Consider the following 19750-nt stretch of genomic DNA (forward strand, 5'->3'; position numbering starts at 1 on the left):
CTGTAATCAGTTTCATCTGTTTGTTATTAGTTCAGAGTTACTTTGTCCTGGAGCTATCAGTCTGGAAAAGGTCCTTTGGCATCCGGACCACACAAACAAGAAAAAAAGGAAAAATAAGGTGTCTTCGCCTTATTTAAGACTGATGCTCACAGTTGGCCCTTTTCAGGGCTGCACAGGTAAATAGGATGCTTTTCAAAGTATTTTTCTTTTTCAAAAATACACAAAATCAGTAAAAAGTTTCACGAGGCAAATGTTTAATTCACATTTCTAATTTTCCCTGTCTCATATTTGACTCTTATATAGTGAGGCAACCAGTAAATACGTAGGTCAGTTTGTTCATAAGTACATGTGCCAATGCATTTCGGTCTATGACCATCTTCAGGGCTGTACTTTAGATCATATTCAATATTTCTAAACCATTGTAACAAGTAGGACAATACATCATATTACCATAAAAAATGTAAAACATACCGCAAGTAGATCCGGATGGTAGTAGTCAAAAAGGAGAAACAAGAAACACAAATAATGTCAGCCGCGCTATATAATGTAATAGACAAGTATTTCTGCCGTGTGAATCTGAACAATCTGTACCTTGTGTGCTGTTATCCTCACGGCTACGTGTACATAATTTTCGTTGTGTCCAACGTTCCTGTTAAACATGAGAAAAGACTGTCAAAGCCCTTCTATGTTGTGGGTGTCTCTTCTGTGCGGTGTGCATGGAGGTCTCTTACCTGCTTGCTCGTGCTCGTGTTCTGGACCAGGCGCATTCGCAGTGGAAGCGAAAGCAAAATGCGCGTGAGTGCAGATGCTATGCTACATTCCCATGGAAAGGGGGACGGGGCGACGGGCAGCAGCGCGAACGCTGCCGCACGTACGCCTCGGGCCCCACCTCTCCGTGAGCTCACAGAAGGGCGGGGTTGTCGCCATGGGAACACACAACGCTTTGGTAGCTACGTATGTGTGTGTGCGTAGAACTAATGAAATGGTAGTAATGAAGCATATAGTGGCAGTTTGAAAGCTACCGTCTTAAACAATCATGGGGTGAGTGGATGCGTAACGGGGGGGATAATGATGCTCATCAACAATGCCCTCTAACTCTTCAAAGTCAAAGGACCAACGTTCTCGCTATTATTTTCCTACAGTTCACATGGATACTGAAGCTATATATTCATAACTCGATTGGAAAATCTAAATAAGGATGAAAGAAGTCCCGCATTTCTTTGAATAAAACCTAAACACCACATTTGAATATCATAGAATCAACAATACATAATCAAAGTTCTGAATGTTCAGGTTTAGAAAATACTTCTCTCTGGATCAGAGGAAGCACATGTAGTTGATCTCCTCATTGATTCCTTTAGGTGTCAGAGAGCTCAGTCTGTCAATCCAAAACGTCTCACGTTGATCAAGTCTTTTTTGTAAATCTTCATGCTTCTCTCTTCTTTGGACTCTTTCTAAGATTACAAATTTAATTTGGGCCAAGCTGTGCTGTTTGTTCTGCCAATATCTGGCCACTGCTGAGCTCGTAGTCTTATTCCTGATACAGGATCTGTGCTCATTCCACCTTGCCTTTGCTGTGCGCTGTGCGCTGTGCTTGGCCCACATAATACAGACCACATGGGCATTTGATCCCATAAATAATCCCTGGAGTATCATAAATTGAATAACATCCAAGTTTAATCCTCTCTCCGGTGTAAGGATGGTTTACTGTTTCACCTTTCATAATGTAGCTACAATTGCTGCAATTCAGGCATGGGAATGTTCCTATGCGGTCTGCATTTCTCTTCTTCTGTGGTGGTCTGGTGTGGATTAATCTGTCTTTTAGGTTTGCACTTCGTTGGTAAGCAAACGTAGGAATTTCTTTGAACAAGTGCTCAGCCCTTTTGTCACATGTTACAGTGTTCCATTTTTTCTTGATAATTGCCTTAATTTGATTGCTCTGGCGTGAGTACTTGGATACAAAAACAAGTGGTGGGGTAGTGTCCTTCTTGGTGGTTCTCAGCTTGAGTATATCTCTGTTTTGTGTGGCTGTGCGTAATTCCGCAGATGTTACTTCTTCCTCTGAATATCCTTGTGCCAAGAATTTCTTGCCCATTTCTTTTACTCCTGCTTCATAGTTTCTTTGGTTGCTGAGTATTCTCTTCACTCTGAGCATTTGACTATAGGGTAGATTTTTAATCAGGCTAGGTTGATGAAAGCTTAGTCTTTGTAACATACTGTTTCTGTCTGTACTCTTCCGATAGATCGTCTTCTGGTATTCTGTTTCTGTGATTTTTGTGAGGGAGAATGCTCTCTTTAGGCTGAATTTCCTAACCTACTGAGTCCCCCAGCAGCTTTGCTGGATTTCTGGAGTTTGTTTTTTTCCTCCTGCCAAGAGTGAGACTCTTTCTCCCACTCTTGGACATGATTAATGGTATTCCTTTGATTGATAATGTGTTGTATGGGCTATGGGGTCCTTTACTCCATAGGGTCTCATGTGTTTTTCCTATGTGTGTTACACAGCACCCTCCGTGCAGTAACACAGGGGTGTCATAATGACACCCCACCATAGACTCCATACCCTGGGACTGACTACTCTCTCCCAGGGCATGTAAAGTCACCATTGGCTTTACTAGTCCCAAATTATTAACAGAAACCAGTACAAACCATCATATTGTGGACATACTGATCGGGGCAATTCGATTGCCCCAGGTTCTGTTAGTCGAGGGGCACGTCTCCATCCCCCCTGATCGAGTTTTGGCTGGTGGCAGTGGAAACTACTTTTTATATTCGACCGCAAATATTTTCCAAAGGAATTTTCCCATTGTTCGAGGCTACCAACTTTAATTATTTAATTCTCATAGCCTCGAACATACCGCCGGTTTATTTAATTATTATTAATTCTCCTGTCAATCTGTAAAAATGAATACCCTTCATTTGAATGATAGACGTAACTTGATGGCCGTGGGCCAACCGTCTTATGCACCGAATTGGAGAAATATGAACTGCTATGCTTGACCGACGAGCGACCATTTTAAATGTAGTAAGAATCGCCATTTTGCTTGTTAACCATTGCTCATTGCTTTTGTCTAAAAACTGCTTTGCAGCTTGCAATTCTTGCGGATTCTGCTTACTCTGCTCAACTGTTAACATTGTTGTCTGAATATGAAAGGACAAGGTCGCGGGACTGAAGAGTTTGCTGAAACTCCTCATGAGTAGCCCAGAGAGGAATGCCCACGCTCCCTCTCTGTAGCCTTGGGAGGAAGCTGCAGGGCATTTAATCACTTCACAGCTGCCAGCCAGTCTCGTACGATGGTAGAATATGTTAGAATAATACAGTTAAAGGCTTGAATTATGCTTCTCTTACGACCCCCCTCGCAAAACCCTTTAGAACGTGTCTGCTCCCAGGAAACGAATAGTACCTCATAGATAGCAAAGCTTGGAATGTGGCTCTTCCCCCGTGTACAGATTGCTTCCAAGAACAGAACCACTGTGTTCTAAAAGATGCCTCCGCACTTTCTAAATTGCACATTGTTACTAGAATAGACATCGAAAGCATTATAATCGTCATACTCGTCGGATATGTCCATCGTCATCCCGAGTTCAAAGGAACTTAATACAGAGGGGTGTTGAACATGACTTTGCTGATTGTATGATATGCATTTTGTATATATGTAACTGATGTACGTAATTCGCTTCTTGCATCCCTCGAGGTCTAGGAAACTCACGTCACGGGGCGTGAGATCAGAATTGCCCAATTGATACTATCGTGTATGGTCATTGCCTTGTTTCCATAGCACGAGGGACCCCTATGGGCCCCTTTCACTCCGGTTGGTATTTTTTGGCAAGACTCGATTCTAAAATGGCGTTTGTGTTCTCTTCTGTGACTCCAACCCAAGTCGAGCCCTTTGTTCCACTTTTTGGCAGACTTCTCCACAGAAGCCTCCAAAAGTGGTGCCACTCTGTCTGGGTACCACAGGGGGTGTGTGGGAGGGGGTTTAGGCACCGTGGATTGAGTTACCTTAGTAACTCAAGTCGCACTCTTGTGTGATTGGCCCAAGTGGTGAGCCGGCCGGCTCACCACTTGGCATGTTTGAGTGACAGCTAGGCTGAGTGAATGGGGGTTTTCTGCATAAAAGCAGGGCTTTGGGGACTGGAACTTCAGAAGTCACCACAGGACCTGAAAATCCAACGAGGGAGAAGCTGAGCTGACCTACCATGACGACACCACCGGTGGAGCCCTGCAGAACCGACTCACCACTTCCCAACGACAGAGAAGATCTCCCGGCTGGAGAGGCTTCTTCCCGACTGGTGGGCACAACCAGTTTACCTTTCTTTCTTCGCACCCCAGCCCGGTTTGTGATCGAACTGCCTGTGCCAAGCACCCCGGCAGCCGGATAGCCACTCACCACTGAACTGCGAATCACCGGACCGCTCCTTGTACCTGAGAAACTCCGCGGCTGGTTTCTTCCCTGGCAGTGCAACGGACTCCTGACTTCCTCCACAACAAGATCCTCTCTTCCCCCGGACGAAGCACCGACTTGCACCCGCTGCCAGGCCTCCCTTTCTAAAGATTACTACAAGGTAATAATAACCCCTTAACCTTCTGGATTGGGCTGGCCGCCTTGACCTTCTAACTGGTCCCTTTCTTTGGTCCAACTCATTTTTTAACCTCTACAAGACTTTTGTGCACTGCAACTGTGTGACCTTGGACACATTTCGTTCGGATCCTCTGTAGGTGGATCCGGCCTCTTGAACTCGAACTTCACGGTTTTACTTTGCATTCCTCTCTTGTTATGTTCTGATAAAAGTGTTGGGATCTGTTCAACTTGTTCTCTGCTTTTCTCTCCCTTTTTAAAACGAACTATTAGAGTGCCATCTATGTTAAGCACTTACCGCTGTCTGAAAATAAGTGGAGCTTTGCTTAAGACTTGTCTAATATTCTTTTTAAGGGAGTGTATATCTTTTAGTGACCCTGTTTTTGAATTGCTTACTATTAGTGCCTGTGTGTTTTTCTATATGTGGTTTTAAATAAATAATTATATCTCTTTTACACCAAGCCATGGTCAGTGTTTACTTGTTCTACTGTGTTCTCTTGACCTATCGTGAATACTCTGTATACTGCCTAACTCTTCTTGAGGGAAGTCTGACTGCTCAGCCACAGCTACCAAGTGAATCTGTGTGGTACAGACTGCTACCAAGTGGGTTTACTGCCAAACACCTGTAGTCCTAAATCTTTTGCAGTGGTCCCTGAGGGAACTGCACAGGTTTCTGCCTAACAATTTTTATCTCCACATCTAGGAAATGTATGGACTCACGTGAATATTCATATCTAAAAACTGTATACGTGGGTCTATGTTGTTAATATAGCCAAAGGAGTCGTGTTTCTGTGCTTCTACAAATACCAAAAATATCATCGATGTATCGAATCCAGATGATAAGGTCTTGGTCCCATAGATGATTCAGAAGGATATGTTCAATTTCAAATTTATGCATGAATGCATTCATATATGCAGGGGCCATGGTGGCCCCCATAGCTGTACCCGCAACTTGCAAGTAATATAAATTCTTGTACTGAAAATAGGAATTGTTACTGATGAATTCAAGAAGTGCCATGATAAATTATTTTTGCGCAGGTATTTCACCTTCCTCCAATAGTATCCATTCTACTGCTTCCCTACCTAAATCATGAGGAATAGACGTATAAAGGCTTTTGAGATCAACTGTGAAACAGATGCTGTTGATGTTAAATGGGACGGCTCTCAGATATTGTAGGAAATGTGTGGAATCTTTGATATAGGTGCTGATTTTTGGATAAGTGGTTGTAAAAAATAGTCAATATATTTGCCAAGTGGTTCCAGAATACTATTGATTCCTGCTACTATAGGTCTTCCCGGTGGTTTTTGCATGTCCTTATGTATCTTTGGAAGAGTGTAAAAGTGAGGTATCTTAGGATGTGTGTTCGTTATGAATTTCTTTGTATTGTGGTTGATCCATTTGAGTTCTTCTGCCTTTTCCAAAAGTTTCTCTAAGTTACATCGAATTTCTTCTGTGGGATCTGAGTTAAGTGGAGCATAGGTATTGATGTCACTAAGTCTTATGCACTCTTCTTCATAGTCGCTGGTGTTTAAAAGTACCAAGACTCCTCCTTTGTCAGCAGATGTTATCGTTATGGAGTCGTCTCCATATAGATTCCTAATCAGTTTGAGCTCATGAGGTTTCATATTATGATTCCTGGGGTGTTTGAATTTTGACTTTCTCCAGGTCTCTTGTCACCTGTTTTTGGAAGATATCTACATAAGGAACAGTTATCGGTGGAATGAAATTACTCTTACTTCTGAATTCCTTAATATACAAATCGTCTATATCTCTGGGGTTGTCATCTTCCAGTTCGCTAAAGAACACTTTCAATTTCATTTTGCGAACCAATTTGTATAGTTCAATTTTATTTTGTAAAGTTTTAGTTTCACTCGAGGTAAGGATTCTTGAGGACAAATTGATCACTATGTGTTCTTCTGTTGTAGCCTAATGTTCAGTCTTTCTCTTTGTTTTTCTTTTCCCCCCTTCGTGTTCTCTTCTTCCTTCTCCTAATAAAAGGCACTCTGTCTCTATTGGGTGTTTCTGCTGTGTTTGCTGTTTTAGATGTTCCCGGGGTGGCTTCCTCTCCTTGGTTCGTTTTCTCTCTTTCTGTATCCGTGCCGGAGCTTGATGTTTCACTGGTATAATTCGCCTTAGGTTTTCTTAGTGGGGGGACCATATTTCTCCATCCAACTATATACTTCATCCTTCAAATAATCGTATGTATCTCGTTTAAATTTTCAAATTTTCTTAGCCTCCAGTTCTGTTTTATAACCGGACAATTAATTGTTAATATCTTCTAGAATATAGTCCACTTCCTCGCGATTGAGTGTTGCCACTAATTCTTTTTCTATTTCCGGGATCTCTTCTCCCAACTCTTGTAAATTTTTGGCCAATTCTTGTATAATAAGTAAGATCAGATCTAAGGAACATTTATTGAGTATGGCATCCCATTTTTTTACAAAAGCTTTACTCTGCTTGCATAGGGTGGGTCGCAGGGAAGGGAAGCAGTAGAATGGATACTATTGGAGGAAGGTGAAATACCTGCACAAAAAGAACTTATCATGGCACTTCTTGAATTCATCAGAAACAATTCATATTTTCAGTAAAAGAACTTATATTACTTGCAAGTTGCGGGTACAGCTATGGGGGCCACCATGACCCCTGCATATGCGAATGCATTTATGCATTCATTTGAAACTGAACATATCATTCTGAATCATCTATGGAACCAAGACCTTATCATCTGGATTCGATACATCGATGATATTTTTGGTACTTGGAGAAGCACAGAAACATGACTCCTTGAATTTTTTGGCTATATTAACAACATAGACCCACGTATACAGTTTACATATGAATATTCACACAAGTCCATACATTTTCTAGATGTGGAGATAAAAATCACAGAAACAGAATACAAGATGACAATCTATCGGAAGGGTACAGACAGAAACAGTTTGTTACAAAGACTAAGCTTTCATCAACCTAGCCTGATTAAAAATCTACCTTATAGTCAAATGCTCAGAGTGAAGAGAATAGTCAGCAACCAAAGAGACTGTGAAGCAGGAGTAAAAGAGATGGACAAGACATTCTTGGCACGAGGATATTCAGAGGAAGAAGTAACATCGGCGGAATTACGCACAGCCACGCAAAACAGATAAGATCTACTCAAGCCGAGAACAACCAAGAAGGACACTACACCACCACTTGTTTTTGTATCTAAGTACTCACGCCAGAGCAATCGAATTAAGGCAATTAGCAAGAAAAATTGGAACACTGTAACATGTGACAAAAGGATTGAGCACTTGTTCAAAGAAATTCCTACGTTTGCTTACCAACGAAGTGCAAACCTAAAAGACAGATTAATCCACACCAGACCACCAGAGAAGAAGAGAAATACAGATCGCATAGGAACATTCTCATGCCGGAATTGCAGCAATTGTAGCTACATTATGAAAGGAGAAACAGTAAACCATCCTTACACCGGAGAGAGGATTAAACTTGGATGTTACACAACTTGTGATACACCAGGGATTATTTATGGGATCAAATGCCCATGTGGTCTGTATTATGTGGGCCAAACACAGCGCACAGCAAAGGCAAGGTGGAATGAGCACAGATCCTGTATCAGGAATAAGACTACAAGCTCAGCAGTGGCCAGACATTGGGAGAACAGACAGCACAGCTTGGCCCAAATTAAATTTGTAATCTTAGAAAGAGTCAAAAGAAGAGAGAAGCATGAAGATTTTTAAGACTTGATCAACGTGAGACGTTTTGTATCGACAGACTGAGCTCTCTGACACCTAAAGGAATCAATGAGGAGATCAACTACATGTGCATCCTCTGATCCAGAGAGAAGTATTTTCTAAACCTGAACATTGAGAACTTTCATTATGTATTGTTGATTCTATGATATTCAAATGTGGTGTTTAGGTTTTATTCAAAGAAATGCGAGACTTCCTTCATCCTTATTTAGATTTTCCAATCGAGTTATGAATATTTAGCTTCAGTATCCACGTGAACTGTAGGACAATAATAGCGAGAAACTTGGTCATTAGACTTTGAAGAGTTAGAGGGCATTGTTGATAAGCCTTATTATCCCCCCCGTTACGCATCCACTCACCCCATGATTGTTTAAGACGGTAGCATTCAAACCCACACCATATGCTTCACTACTACCATTTCATTAGTTCTACACACACGTACGTAGCTACTAAAGCGTTGTGTGTTCCCATGGCGACAACCCCACCCTTCTGTGACCTCACAGAGAGGTCGGGCCCGAGGCGTACATGCGGCGGCGTTCGTGCTGATGCCCGTCGCCCCATCACCGTTTCCATGGGAATGTAGCATAGCGTCTGCACTCGCGCGTATTTCGATTTCGCTTCCACTGCGAATGCGCCTGGTCCAGAACGTGAGCACGAACAAGCAGGTAAGAGACCTCCATGCACACCGCACAGAAGAGACACCCACCACATAGAAGGGCTTTGACAGTCTTTCCTCATGTTTAACAGGAACGTTGGACACAACGAAAATTATGTACACGTAGCCGTGAGGATAATAACAGCACAGAAGGTACAGATTGTTCAGATTCACACGGCAGAAATTCTTGTCTATTACAATATACAGTGCGGGTGACATTATTTGTGTTTCTCGTTTCTCCTTTTTGACTACTACCATCCGGATCTACTTGGGGTATGTGTTTTACATTTTTTATGGTAATATGATGTATTGTCCTACTTGTTACAATGGTTTAGAAATATTGAATATGATCTAAAGTACAGCCCTGAAGATGGTCATAGACCGAAATGCATTGGCACATGTACTTATTAACAAACTGACCTACATATTTACTGGTTGCCTCACTATATAAGAGTCAAATATGAGACACGGAAAATTAGAAATGTGAATTAAACATTTCCCTTGTGAAACCTTTTACTGATTTTGTGTATTTTTGAAAAAGAAAAATACTTTGAAAAGCATCTTATTTACCTGTGCAGCCCTGACAAGGTCCAACTGTGAGCATCAGTCTTAAATAAGGTGAAGACACCTTATTTTTCCTTTTTTTCTTGCTGCTGACAAGGTCACAATAGTAAACATAAGCACCTTGCTATACCCTTAACTGAAGACACCCAGCTCCCATTGCTTACATTGTGTACCAACCTATGGGCCCATTAGCAAATCTATTATAGAGCTAATCAACCAGAAATAGTCAATTTTACCGTCTGGCCCAGAGATGGCACCTCAAGTAATATGAAAATCAATGTACTGTTGCAAGAAAATGCAGCACGTTTTCAGATCCATTAACAACAGTGGGCTGTGATGATATCCCTTCTCAACAAAGACTGCTTGCCACTCCCCCTTCTCAACAAAGACTGCTTGCCACTCCTAAAGAAGAAACCTTTCCCTGCTTATGTTGCAGCAACGTGATAGAAATTATGTTTGCCTCACTTTGTCAGTCCAGAAAAACTAAGCACCCCTTGAGGGTCCGGAAATGAATGACAATTGGTTGGCCGAAGACCAACCGCCTCATTTACAGTGTAAGAATATATTTTCATTAGTCATTAGTTATTACGTAGCTATTAGTTTAACAAGAGTGAAGCCATTTTAAGATGACCAGAATCGCCATTTTGTTTTCTCTCTCTGCTCTCTCCAACGTTGCCACTTTGCCTCATGTAAAACTGCTTTGCTGTAGATATTATTTCGCTTCAATGGTCCAAGGCTAAGAAACATGTTGAAACATTACACTGGAGAGCCATACAGGAATGCCCGATTCCCTCCCTCACGTATCCTTGAAGACAGGGAGTAGGCATTTAATCAGTATACGAATGCCAGCGAGTCTCCCGAAAGAATAGCAATGTACGAAACAAGCATTTAAAGAGTTGAATTATGATCTTCTTTACGGCCCCCCTTTCTGAGCCCAGTGAGGCCCTGGAGAGTGGGCTGACTTCTAGAGCGAGAATCGAAACTTAGAGATAGTGAGGCCTGATATGTGCCAGTCTCCGACGCGCAGCTTACCCATGAAACACAGAAACGCTGTGTTCTCGCAAACAATGAATGGTGTCTGTAAAATTGAAGATTGCAAACTGTTACTAAATATGGTGGTCTAAGGTGTCATATTTGTCACGATGGTCAATCATCGCCTCTAATTCAAAGGGAAATGTATTGGGGGCGGCATCAAATGTGTCATTACTGATTGTAAAATGCTCCGTTCGTATATATGTAACTGACGTACGTTTCACGCTCTCTTGCGTCCCTCGAGGTCTGTTAGACACACGTCGCGGGGCGTGCGACCACTTGGCCAACTTCAACTACATGACCTGACTAACAGACCTGGTGATCTACAGCATGAAATGTCCTTGTAGTCAACCCTGTGTTTGGATAAACTTCACCCAAACTCAAAGAATGCATGATCAAACAAATTAGGCATCAGAGCTGGCCACATGAAAACAACAGTAGGGAAACCATTGCTGAGGCATGGTCACAATGTGAAAGCACTTGAATCATCTTAGCCAGCATGACCGCATTACACATCTTAAGAAACGCAAAGCATTATGCGTCCACATTTTGGGGACTTTTGACACCGATGGCCTCTGAGAATGTATAGTTAAGTCTATTTTTGACAGATAACTGTTCCACATCTACTTTTACTAGTCAAGACTTTATAGACTTTAATCTCTCCTGTTCTATTGGTCTGCACATCCACTTTTGAGATTTCTCTTTTTTCCTGTACAAAATATTTACAGGTAAATGAAACATAACTTTTCAGAATAAAGGCAACCCACAGAATACGGACCTCAGAGGATCATGACATTTTCCAAATGGACTTTAAGTGAAGCACACAGGTTTCCGAGAACAAAAAACAAAACACCAATGCCCCAATGTTGGTCTATAGGTTCATATGAAGTAATGGGTCAATGCCAGAGAAGAGGCTCAGAGGGATGAAATGACATAGAAGTCCAGTCACTGAGTTCAAATCACCACTTCCTAGAACAAGAGAATTCAGGGTCAGCACAGGGCCCCCACAGCCATGGAAAAATTGAACTAAAGGGACAGGTGAGTTAAGGGATTCCCCACCACAAGAAGTTGGCTCAGGACAGCACAGGTCTAAGCCTGCAGAGATAGACTCTGGACCAGGAAAGGTTTGCGGTGATCAGCTGTGTGGAAAAGTCAACACAGGAGTTCTGCCAAATGAAACCACAGCTTCAGGCAGAGTCAAACAACCTAGAAGAAGATCTGTTGAAGAAACAGTCTCTGAGACAGACTTTTGAGGAGCATGCAGAGGGTAGTTCCTGGAGCAGCATGTGCAGTAGTCAGCCCAACAGGCACGGTCAGCAAACAAAGACGTTGACGGCAAAGGAATGGCCCAATTCCCACTGGTGATGTTCGAGCCTCCATGACGATGCAGAGGAAGAAACAGAAGCTCAGCGACTTGAGGTTGTAGTTACCATCTAAGTTACTTTTGTATTACTTCAAGTTCTAGAAGTGTAATGAGACCTTAGGTTCCTGGTACTCCAAGACTAACCTAATTCTAACTTTTGGTGACCCCGGCCCCCCCCCCAGGGCTTGGTGGTTAAAGAGTTAACCCCTTTCTCTCCCTCTAGGTGCTGTATGTAACGTTGAATAGGTTTTTAACATTTATTATATCATGTGCTAGATGTATAGGAAATATGGTTACAGATTTCTGTGTTGGCAATGTGGCTCTTCATCATTTCTGTGAATGTATTACTTTAATATGCCTAGGGTTCCCCTTTCTTCCCACTATTTAGACCTAGATGTATAGTGCCCATCACCAAGCAGTGGGCCTATATTTAAAGCAGGAGTGGATAGGGTCCCTTACTGTTTTTATACCAACACCATGTTTATTTTTTAATATTATTTATTGGGTATTTATAATGCGCCTATACACCAGTGTTTCAAGGCGCAACAAGACAAGAGGGGGGTGAACAGGGATGACAAAAATAAACGGTTCTAATAGGCCTTGTGACATTCGGATCGTGCAAATACAGTAACAAGATGTGTGGGGGAGAGGGGAGGGTGGGGAAGCACAAGTCAGGGTGGATGGTCCCGTGGGATAAGTGAATTCCAGGGGAGGCCAGGAGGACAGAGCCGTGGGAAAGCAGAGAGTGCAGGGGAAGAAAGCCATGTGCTAAATGCGAGGCATATGGCTGGAAGGGCTGAAGGGGAGCAAGCCCAGCCTCGCTATTGCAGGGCGTTGGGACCTGGAAGGTAAGGGCCTGTTGAGGGGGTGGGGGGGATCAGGGGAGACCAAGTGCAGGGGTAGACTGGATGAGGAGGGCCTGATGCCCTTTAAGAATCTGAAGGAACCAGGCAGCCAGTCAAGAGGCAGACTGGGACATTATCTGGGGAGGGGGGAGAGGGAAGGAGGAAGAGAAAAGGAAGGGCTTGGTAAGCTTCTGGAATTTAAGGAGATCTGGCTCAAGTCTGAGAGGGGCAGGAAGGCCATTCCAGGGGGAGGCACCTGCGGAAAAGAGCGATCCACCCCCCCCCACCAACCCCTCACTCTATGCTTCGAAAAGCATCTGGTCTGCAGAGAGTTGGAGCTAAAAGACCTTCGCAGGAAGGTATTTAGGCATAGTGAGTTGGATGTAGCTGGGGTCCCAGGCCCCAGATGCAGAGGGTCTTCAACTTGATCCTTGCAGTGAGCAGGAGCCAGTGGAAGGATTTTAGAGCCTGAGAGATGCGACCCCTGGCCATGAGGCCAAGGATAAATCTTGCAGTCCTATTCTGGATTAGTTGAAGGGGACGAAGGGAGGGGGTTAATTGACCTAATATTTTATGTATGATTTTATAATAAAGTGTATATTTTTCAGTATACCAACGTTCTTTGGTGGTAACTACTAGGAATTAGTATTTCATTGCCAGACGTCGTCGTCCTCTCTTGAGGTAGGAATGACTACCCTGCCATAACTACCCTTACAAAGAGGTCTGGTATGCCTTGACTGGAAACCTGTTGGTTCCCTAAGCCATATTGACACATGATGGAGCCTCCAGCAAGAAACAGGCACCCTGTGAGCCAATACTCTACATTGTGTGTGTTAGGGAGAATTCTCTTATAATGCTAATTTCCCAAACCTAGTGAATCCCCCAGCAGCTTTGCTGGATTTTTGGGGTTTGTTTTTTTTCTCCTGCTAAGAGTGACACCCTTTTCCTCCCACTCTTCGGCATGATTTGAGGTATGTCTTTGACTCTGTGTGCTTATGGGCTATGGGGTTTTCTTTTTACTCCATAGGATATCATCTGTTTTTGTGTATGTGTTACACAGCACCCTCAGTGTAGTAACACAGGGGTGTCATAGTGACCCCCAAACATAGACTCCATACCCTGGGACTGACTACTGTCTCCCAGGGCATGTAAAGTCAACATTGACTTTACTAGTCCTAAATTGTGAACAGAACCAGTACAAACCATCATATTGTGGAAGTACTGGAAGGGGTTAATTATATTTCCCCTGGGTCTGTTTTCAAGGGGGCACTGTCCAGTCCCCCCTTGTCGAGTTTCTGGCTGGTGGCAGTGGTTACCACGCAAAATATTCCACCAGAATATTTTCTATGGTATTTTCCCATTGATTTTAAACGCACCACTTTTTGGTGCAATGTTAAAGATACCGCCTTTTAATTTTTTAATATTAAATTAACGGTTGGGTCTTTTTGCCAGAACTCTTTTCTAAAATGGCGTTCGTGTCCGTCTCTGTAACTCTGACCAAGGTCGAGCCCTTTGTTCCACTTTTTGGCGGGCTTCCAAATGGTGCCACTCTGTCTGGGTTCCACAGGATGTGTGGGGAGGGGAATTGGCACCCTGGACTACGTTGCCTTAGCAACTCAAGTTGCACTATGTTCTGATTGGGCCAGTGGTGAGCCGCCCCGCTCACCACTTAGCATGTTTGAGTGACAGCTAGGCTGTTGAATGGAGGTTTTTCTGCATAAAAGCAGAGCCTTTGGGACTGGAACTTCAGAAGTCGCCAGAGGACCTAAGAATCCAAAGAGGGAAGAAGCTGAGCCATCTGCAACGACTGTGCAGTGCAACGACTCCACGTTTCCTCCTCGACGAGATCCTCTCTTCCCCTGGTCGAAACAATGAATTGCAACCACTGCCAGGAACAACTGCCACCGCTGGAGCTTCCTCTCTCTTTAAGGTACTGTGTCCTGCCTGGCCTCCCTTTCTTCTGTTTTCTTCTTAAATCCTTGGCTTTCCAACTGGGTTGGCCCCAGACCTTCTAAACTTTACCTTCTTGAATCGCCCCAACCTCTTTTGAACATTCTGCAAAGACTTTTAGTGCATTTTAAACCGTGTGATCCTGGGCACATTTCGCTTTGCTCCATTTAAAGTGGGCCTGGCCTATGAACTTTGGCTCTACAGTATATACTGCCTTTATTCCCTTGTTGAGAACTCCTAAAAGTGTTGGGACCCGTTTTATTTCTATGCTCTGCCTTTTTCTCTCCCTTTAACTGAACTATTGAAGTGCCATCAGGTTACGCGCTCACATCTGTTTTAACAAATCGTGGTGTTTTAACTCCGACTTGTCTGTAAGTTATCAAGGGAGGTGTGTATACTTTACCTGACTGTGTTTTAACTTGCTTCTGATTTAGAGTGCTAGTATATTGCCTAAAGTGTGTTTTAAATAAATAATTACATACTTTTTATACCAGGCTCTAGTCAGTGTTTGTTTGCTCTACTGTGTTTTTAGCCCTATTGTGTATACTCTATATACTGCCCTACTCTTCTTGAGAGAAGTCTGACTGCTCAGCCACAGCTACCAGGTAAATCTGGGTGGTGCAGACTGCTACCAATTGGGTTTACTGCTTACTCCTGTAGTCTTAATCTTTTTGCAGTGTTCCCTAAGGGAACTGCACAGGATTCTGCCTAACAGTGTGTAACCAATGTTAAAGAACAATGCCGCTAACCAGAACCAGTACATCTGTCTGGGTCATTTTACTGACGCAGGGAGACAAGGCAGCACCTTGGCTTTAGGCCCCACCTCTCAGGGCCATAAGGTTCCCCCAAAGACTCATAACGCTATAATGCAGGGTTTAAAATGTGCACTCAGCACTGGCCATTGCCTCTTGGCGGGTATGAGAGCTGGCTAGTTGCTTGCAACTTGAGAGGTTTACTCCTGCTATAAAAGATGTGATCCGGATGTAACTCACTGGGAAAAAATTGACATAGGGTTTCAGAGCACACGCACAAAATGTAGGGGACTCCACAACGTGGGCAAATGTTGTACTTTCCATCTTGCACCTACAAGTTGAAGTAAATAGTTTTGGATCTTTGGTAAATTTCCCGCAAGATGTTCTACTAAGACAATCTAATTGATTCCCTTTGTAAATGTGCCCATCTATCATAACCTAGCAAGCATTAAAGCATTGCCGGTTTATTTTTCAGCACTTAAACAAAGGATTCATACCCAAAAACATGGAGCACCTCGAGAGGTCCCAGTGTCTAAACACAGCCAACGCCATACCCAAAGGATAAGGTTGCATTGATTTTAATTATGGGCAGCAAAAATGAAATATTGTGGCACAAACCTGCAGATTTTGTGTCATTTATGCTTAATTAAAATAGTGATAGAGAGCTACTAAACTCCTAGAAAACTATTGCTATATGTTTCTATTGTGTCCCCTGATTGAAAACAAGCTCTTACTGAGTCAGAGGCTAGAAATTGATATTGATTTGTGCTTTTAACTAATTAAAATAAGTGGCTGAAGGACAACATCCAAAGTGTTATGCCGTTTTAGTGGCATTGTGAAATTTTGCAGCACATTGGAAAACGACACATTTTGCAGCATTTTGTTGCAAGGACAAAACCGCTATAAACTGGATGGTTTGCTTAGTGCTTTTAAATAGCTATAGTGTGCCTTTCAACATTATTACATTTGTTTGCATATGTCAAACTTTGGATACCCCATGTTGGTGAGTTTAACGAGAGGGGACATTGAACACAGAAAAAATAATCGCATATTATCTTTTCTTCTAATGCAGCCTCCACTCTCAGGACCAGATACACATGGCCTTAATGCACAGAGGCAAGAGGACCTACCCTAACCCTTTGATTGAGTTCATGAATTGCAGTGGCACCGTCGGTCCCACATTTTAAGAACTTTCCTCATATGATTGTGAGGCAGGCAGAAAGGGGGAATTTGATAGGCCTCAGTTGCAGGAGATTGTGGGTCAAGGTAACAAAAGTGACTGCCCTTTGTGTGGGAGGATGAAGGGCTGGAAAGTTATACCACAAAAAGGTATCCTACCACAGGACCAGTTTGTGACAATACATTATTCATATTATGTCAATTCTATTTTTTTTAAAGTCAAATAGCTTTGAAAGATTTGCTAAATGAACCCGAACTACACACTATTTCTGATATGTCTAGTTTGGGTTCATTCAGGGAGAGGCAGCAAACCTGTGAGCTGCTCTCTGTGATACTGCCTCTGTCATAAAGGGCAGACTGGTGGGAGGTCACCACCTATTATGAATAGGTCGCTCCTCGCTGCAACCACTCTTCGCTCAAAATTATTATATAACAATGCACATATTGGCTGTTGGGTTGTTAAATGATTTGTGCATGATTCAAGCCATCACTATAAAATTGTATGTTATGTTAGCGCTGTGATTTCAACTTTTTTTTTCATATTACTTGATCCCCTGGTTTCAACGTGTTCAGTTTTTCAACCGTGGCAATTATTTTGACATAAAAGCTTTTAAGAGTAGTCAACAAAATAGGCTTGGGGTTACGTTTGTCTGAATTCTGTGCTTGTGAGCAATTTGCATGAACTGGAAATATGCTAAACTGGTAGTGCATTTTATTTTTTGACATATCAGAACGTGGTATAAGCCGATTTGTTTTTATACTGTACGATACATTGATTGAAATACTCCTCACCTCACTTTGTTTTTACGCATGCAGCCCCAAAATAAACAAATAAACGACCCTTGATGAAATTCTGGATGGACGCACCATTCAACAAAAGAGGCACCATTTCGATCCAGACTGGAAAGCTGCAGGTTTTTTTTTCTTGCAGCGTAAAAAGCAAATGTGCATCTTTAATTTACGGTCACACAAATTACAGTGGGAAAAAGGAGTAACGTTGAGAGGCATATCACAATCAAACAGAAATTATGAAAATAATTGTCTGCAATCCTAAGAAGTAGGTAAACTAAATGCTCCAATGCAAATGCTGTTACAGATGCATCCTTCAAAGTTGCTGATCACCTGATGACAAACAAATGCACTTTTACAGAAGGTGCAATTGTGAAGGGCACATGAATCCTGTAGCTGTTTAAGAGATTTTAAAAACTGTCCTGAATTTACGTCTGCCATGTAAGGTGTGCAGTTACATGCAGTTACTTCACTATCAGCCAAAATGATTGTCTCTGCAAATCTGCTCGTGGCTTAGACAGGTTGAGGCATGAGGGGTCAAGGCCCACCCGAAATCTGTAAATGCCCACTCAGCAATGTTGTGTGGGCATTTACAAATGTTAATGTCACTGCGGTGGACCCAACTACATTAGCTTCAGGACCCACTTGTTAGACAATCCTAGCTACGTCTTAATCTGCCCTTTTCAGACATGAACTTCCTATAATCAAAACGTTGATCACGTCTGACAGCATCTGAGCGCTGTTACCGTTTCAGACTACACACCAAATTACTCAGCATAGGTGGACAGCATGTAGTGCCAACCTTCACATTGAATGTCTTGATTGGTTTCCTTAATTCTGATATGCTTAACAATTTTTAGGACACAGCTATGAATACAAAATAATGCAATAAACAGCCCAAAGAAATCTTGGTGCACATTCATATACTCTTGGACAGCACCAACCCATTAACTCTCGCCATTAGCTCCTACCTATTGCCTGTTAAACTTGGGTTGCTCTTGGTAACGTAAAGCTTGGAGACCCCAAAACTAAAATAATTGAGAAAAGATCTTGGGAAGACGTGAGAAGAGTTGCTAACGTCAATATAACTTGATTTTCTTCTGAGGCACACGCATATCACTATAAGTGGATTGTTAAACTGAACACTTGTTTTGGGTGGTTGTTTTGAATAATGTTTACAAAGTCAAAAGGAAGTTAAAATAAAAGAACCCCCAAAAAAGTCAAAACCGTATGGTGAAAGGAAATAGAGAAAACGATGCATTGTCATTTCAAGGACTCTTAACACCGATTTCCAACAAGATATTTTTTTTTTAAAAAAAAAGGTACCTGGCAGCGTATCATGACATGCGTTACTTTGGACTTTCCATCGTTGCTCTCTCCTTTATCATCCCCAGTGCGCACAGACAAGACAAAGTCTCCAGGATGACTCTGGCTCTCACGCACCAGAAAGCTTCCATGCTTTCCCTTTTCGGTTAATAACTTCTCAGCTTCCTTCCCCGAAAGATGTCCATGAAACCAGCTGCAAGAGGATTAAATGTGAGTTAGTCTGAACATAATCCAGGACAATTTTAATGCAATTTCTTAGCTGCTTCTGACCAACATGTTTACGATGTACTGTCAGATCAACAATACATGCTATGATACTGAGCAAACACAACTTAAAAGATAGTTTATGGTGCTAATCTTGAAGGAAAAGGGCCTGGCAGTCCTATCCTGCCTTGTCCCGCTGCCACCCAACTCAATGGCAGTTATGCCTCATTACCTTCCTCTTACTGCCCATTTGCCTGAGGGTTAAATATATAACAGTACTGGCAAAACGCCTGAAAAGCCGGAACAAGGCATGCAATCTTCCCAGTACACCTATCCTGGCCACTGGCCTTTAGATTGGGAGAACAGAATGGGAGGGCCCCAGAGATTTAGAGCAGATTCCACAGGAGGAAGGAGGAGGGCAGTTAATGGATCTGGGGCAGTGATGTCCAATCTCCATACCAGCTCAATTGGAGTCATGCCTCGACTCTCCCACCAAGCCCATTGGCAGGCATTTAGACTGGGTAGCAAAAGACAAGGTGGGATTTTCAAGAGGCTAGAAGAGAGGCAGGTAGTGTAAAAGGCATTTGCCCATCTTCCTCCCAGCCCTTAGACTGCCTGTAGGAAAGGATTACAAGTGTGGCATGAGAGCACAGCAGATCAGGCAGGATGCTGTCCATGGGAACAGGGGAGCCACAAGGATGTTCTCGGTGTAGGTAACAGATCAATGCTACTTAAGCTCACAGATTTAAACTAATTAAATAATTACT

At 42.7% G+C, this 19750-nt stretch overlaps 1 protein-coding gene across 1 annotated transcript in view; it reads right to left on the reverse strand.

Annotated features, from left to right (window-relative positions):
* PTPN11 (protein tyrosine phosphatase non-receptor type 11) overlaps nucleotides 1–19750 on the reverse strand; it is a 1257273-nt gene that overhangs the window by 971561 nt on the left and 265962 nt on the right. Inside the window, exon 4 of the mRNA XM_069619490.1 lies at nucleotides 18780–18972. Coding sequence (XP_069475591.1) covers nucleotides 18780–18972 — 193 coding nt within the window. The remainder of the gene's footprint in view (nucleotides 1–18779; nucleotides 18973–19750) is intronic.

Source organism: Ambystoma mexicanum, chromosome 10 (genome assembly GCF_040938575.1).
Source record: "Ambystoma mexicanum isolate Mex_15411 chromosome 10, UKY_AmexF1_1, whole genome shotgun sequence".
In the NCBI taxonomy this organism is placed as follows: Eukaryota; Metazoa; Chordata; class Amphibia; order Caudata; family Ambystomatidae; genus Ambystoma; species Ambystoma mexicanum.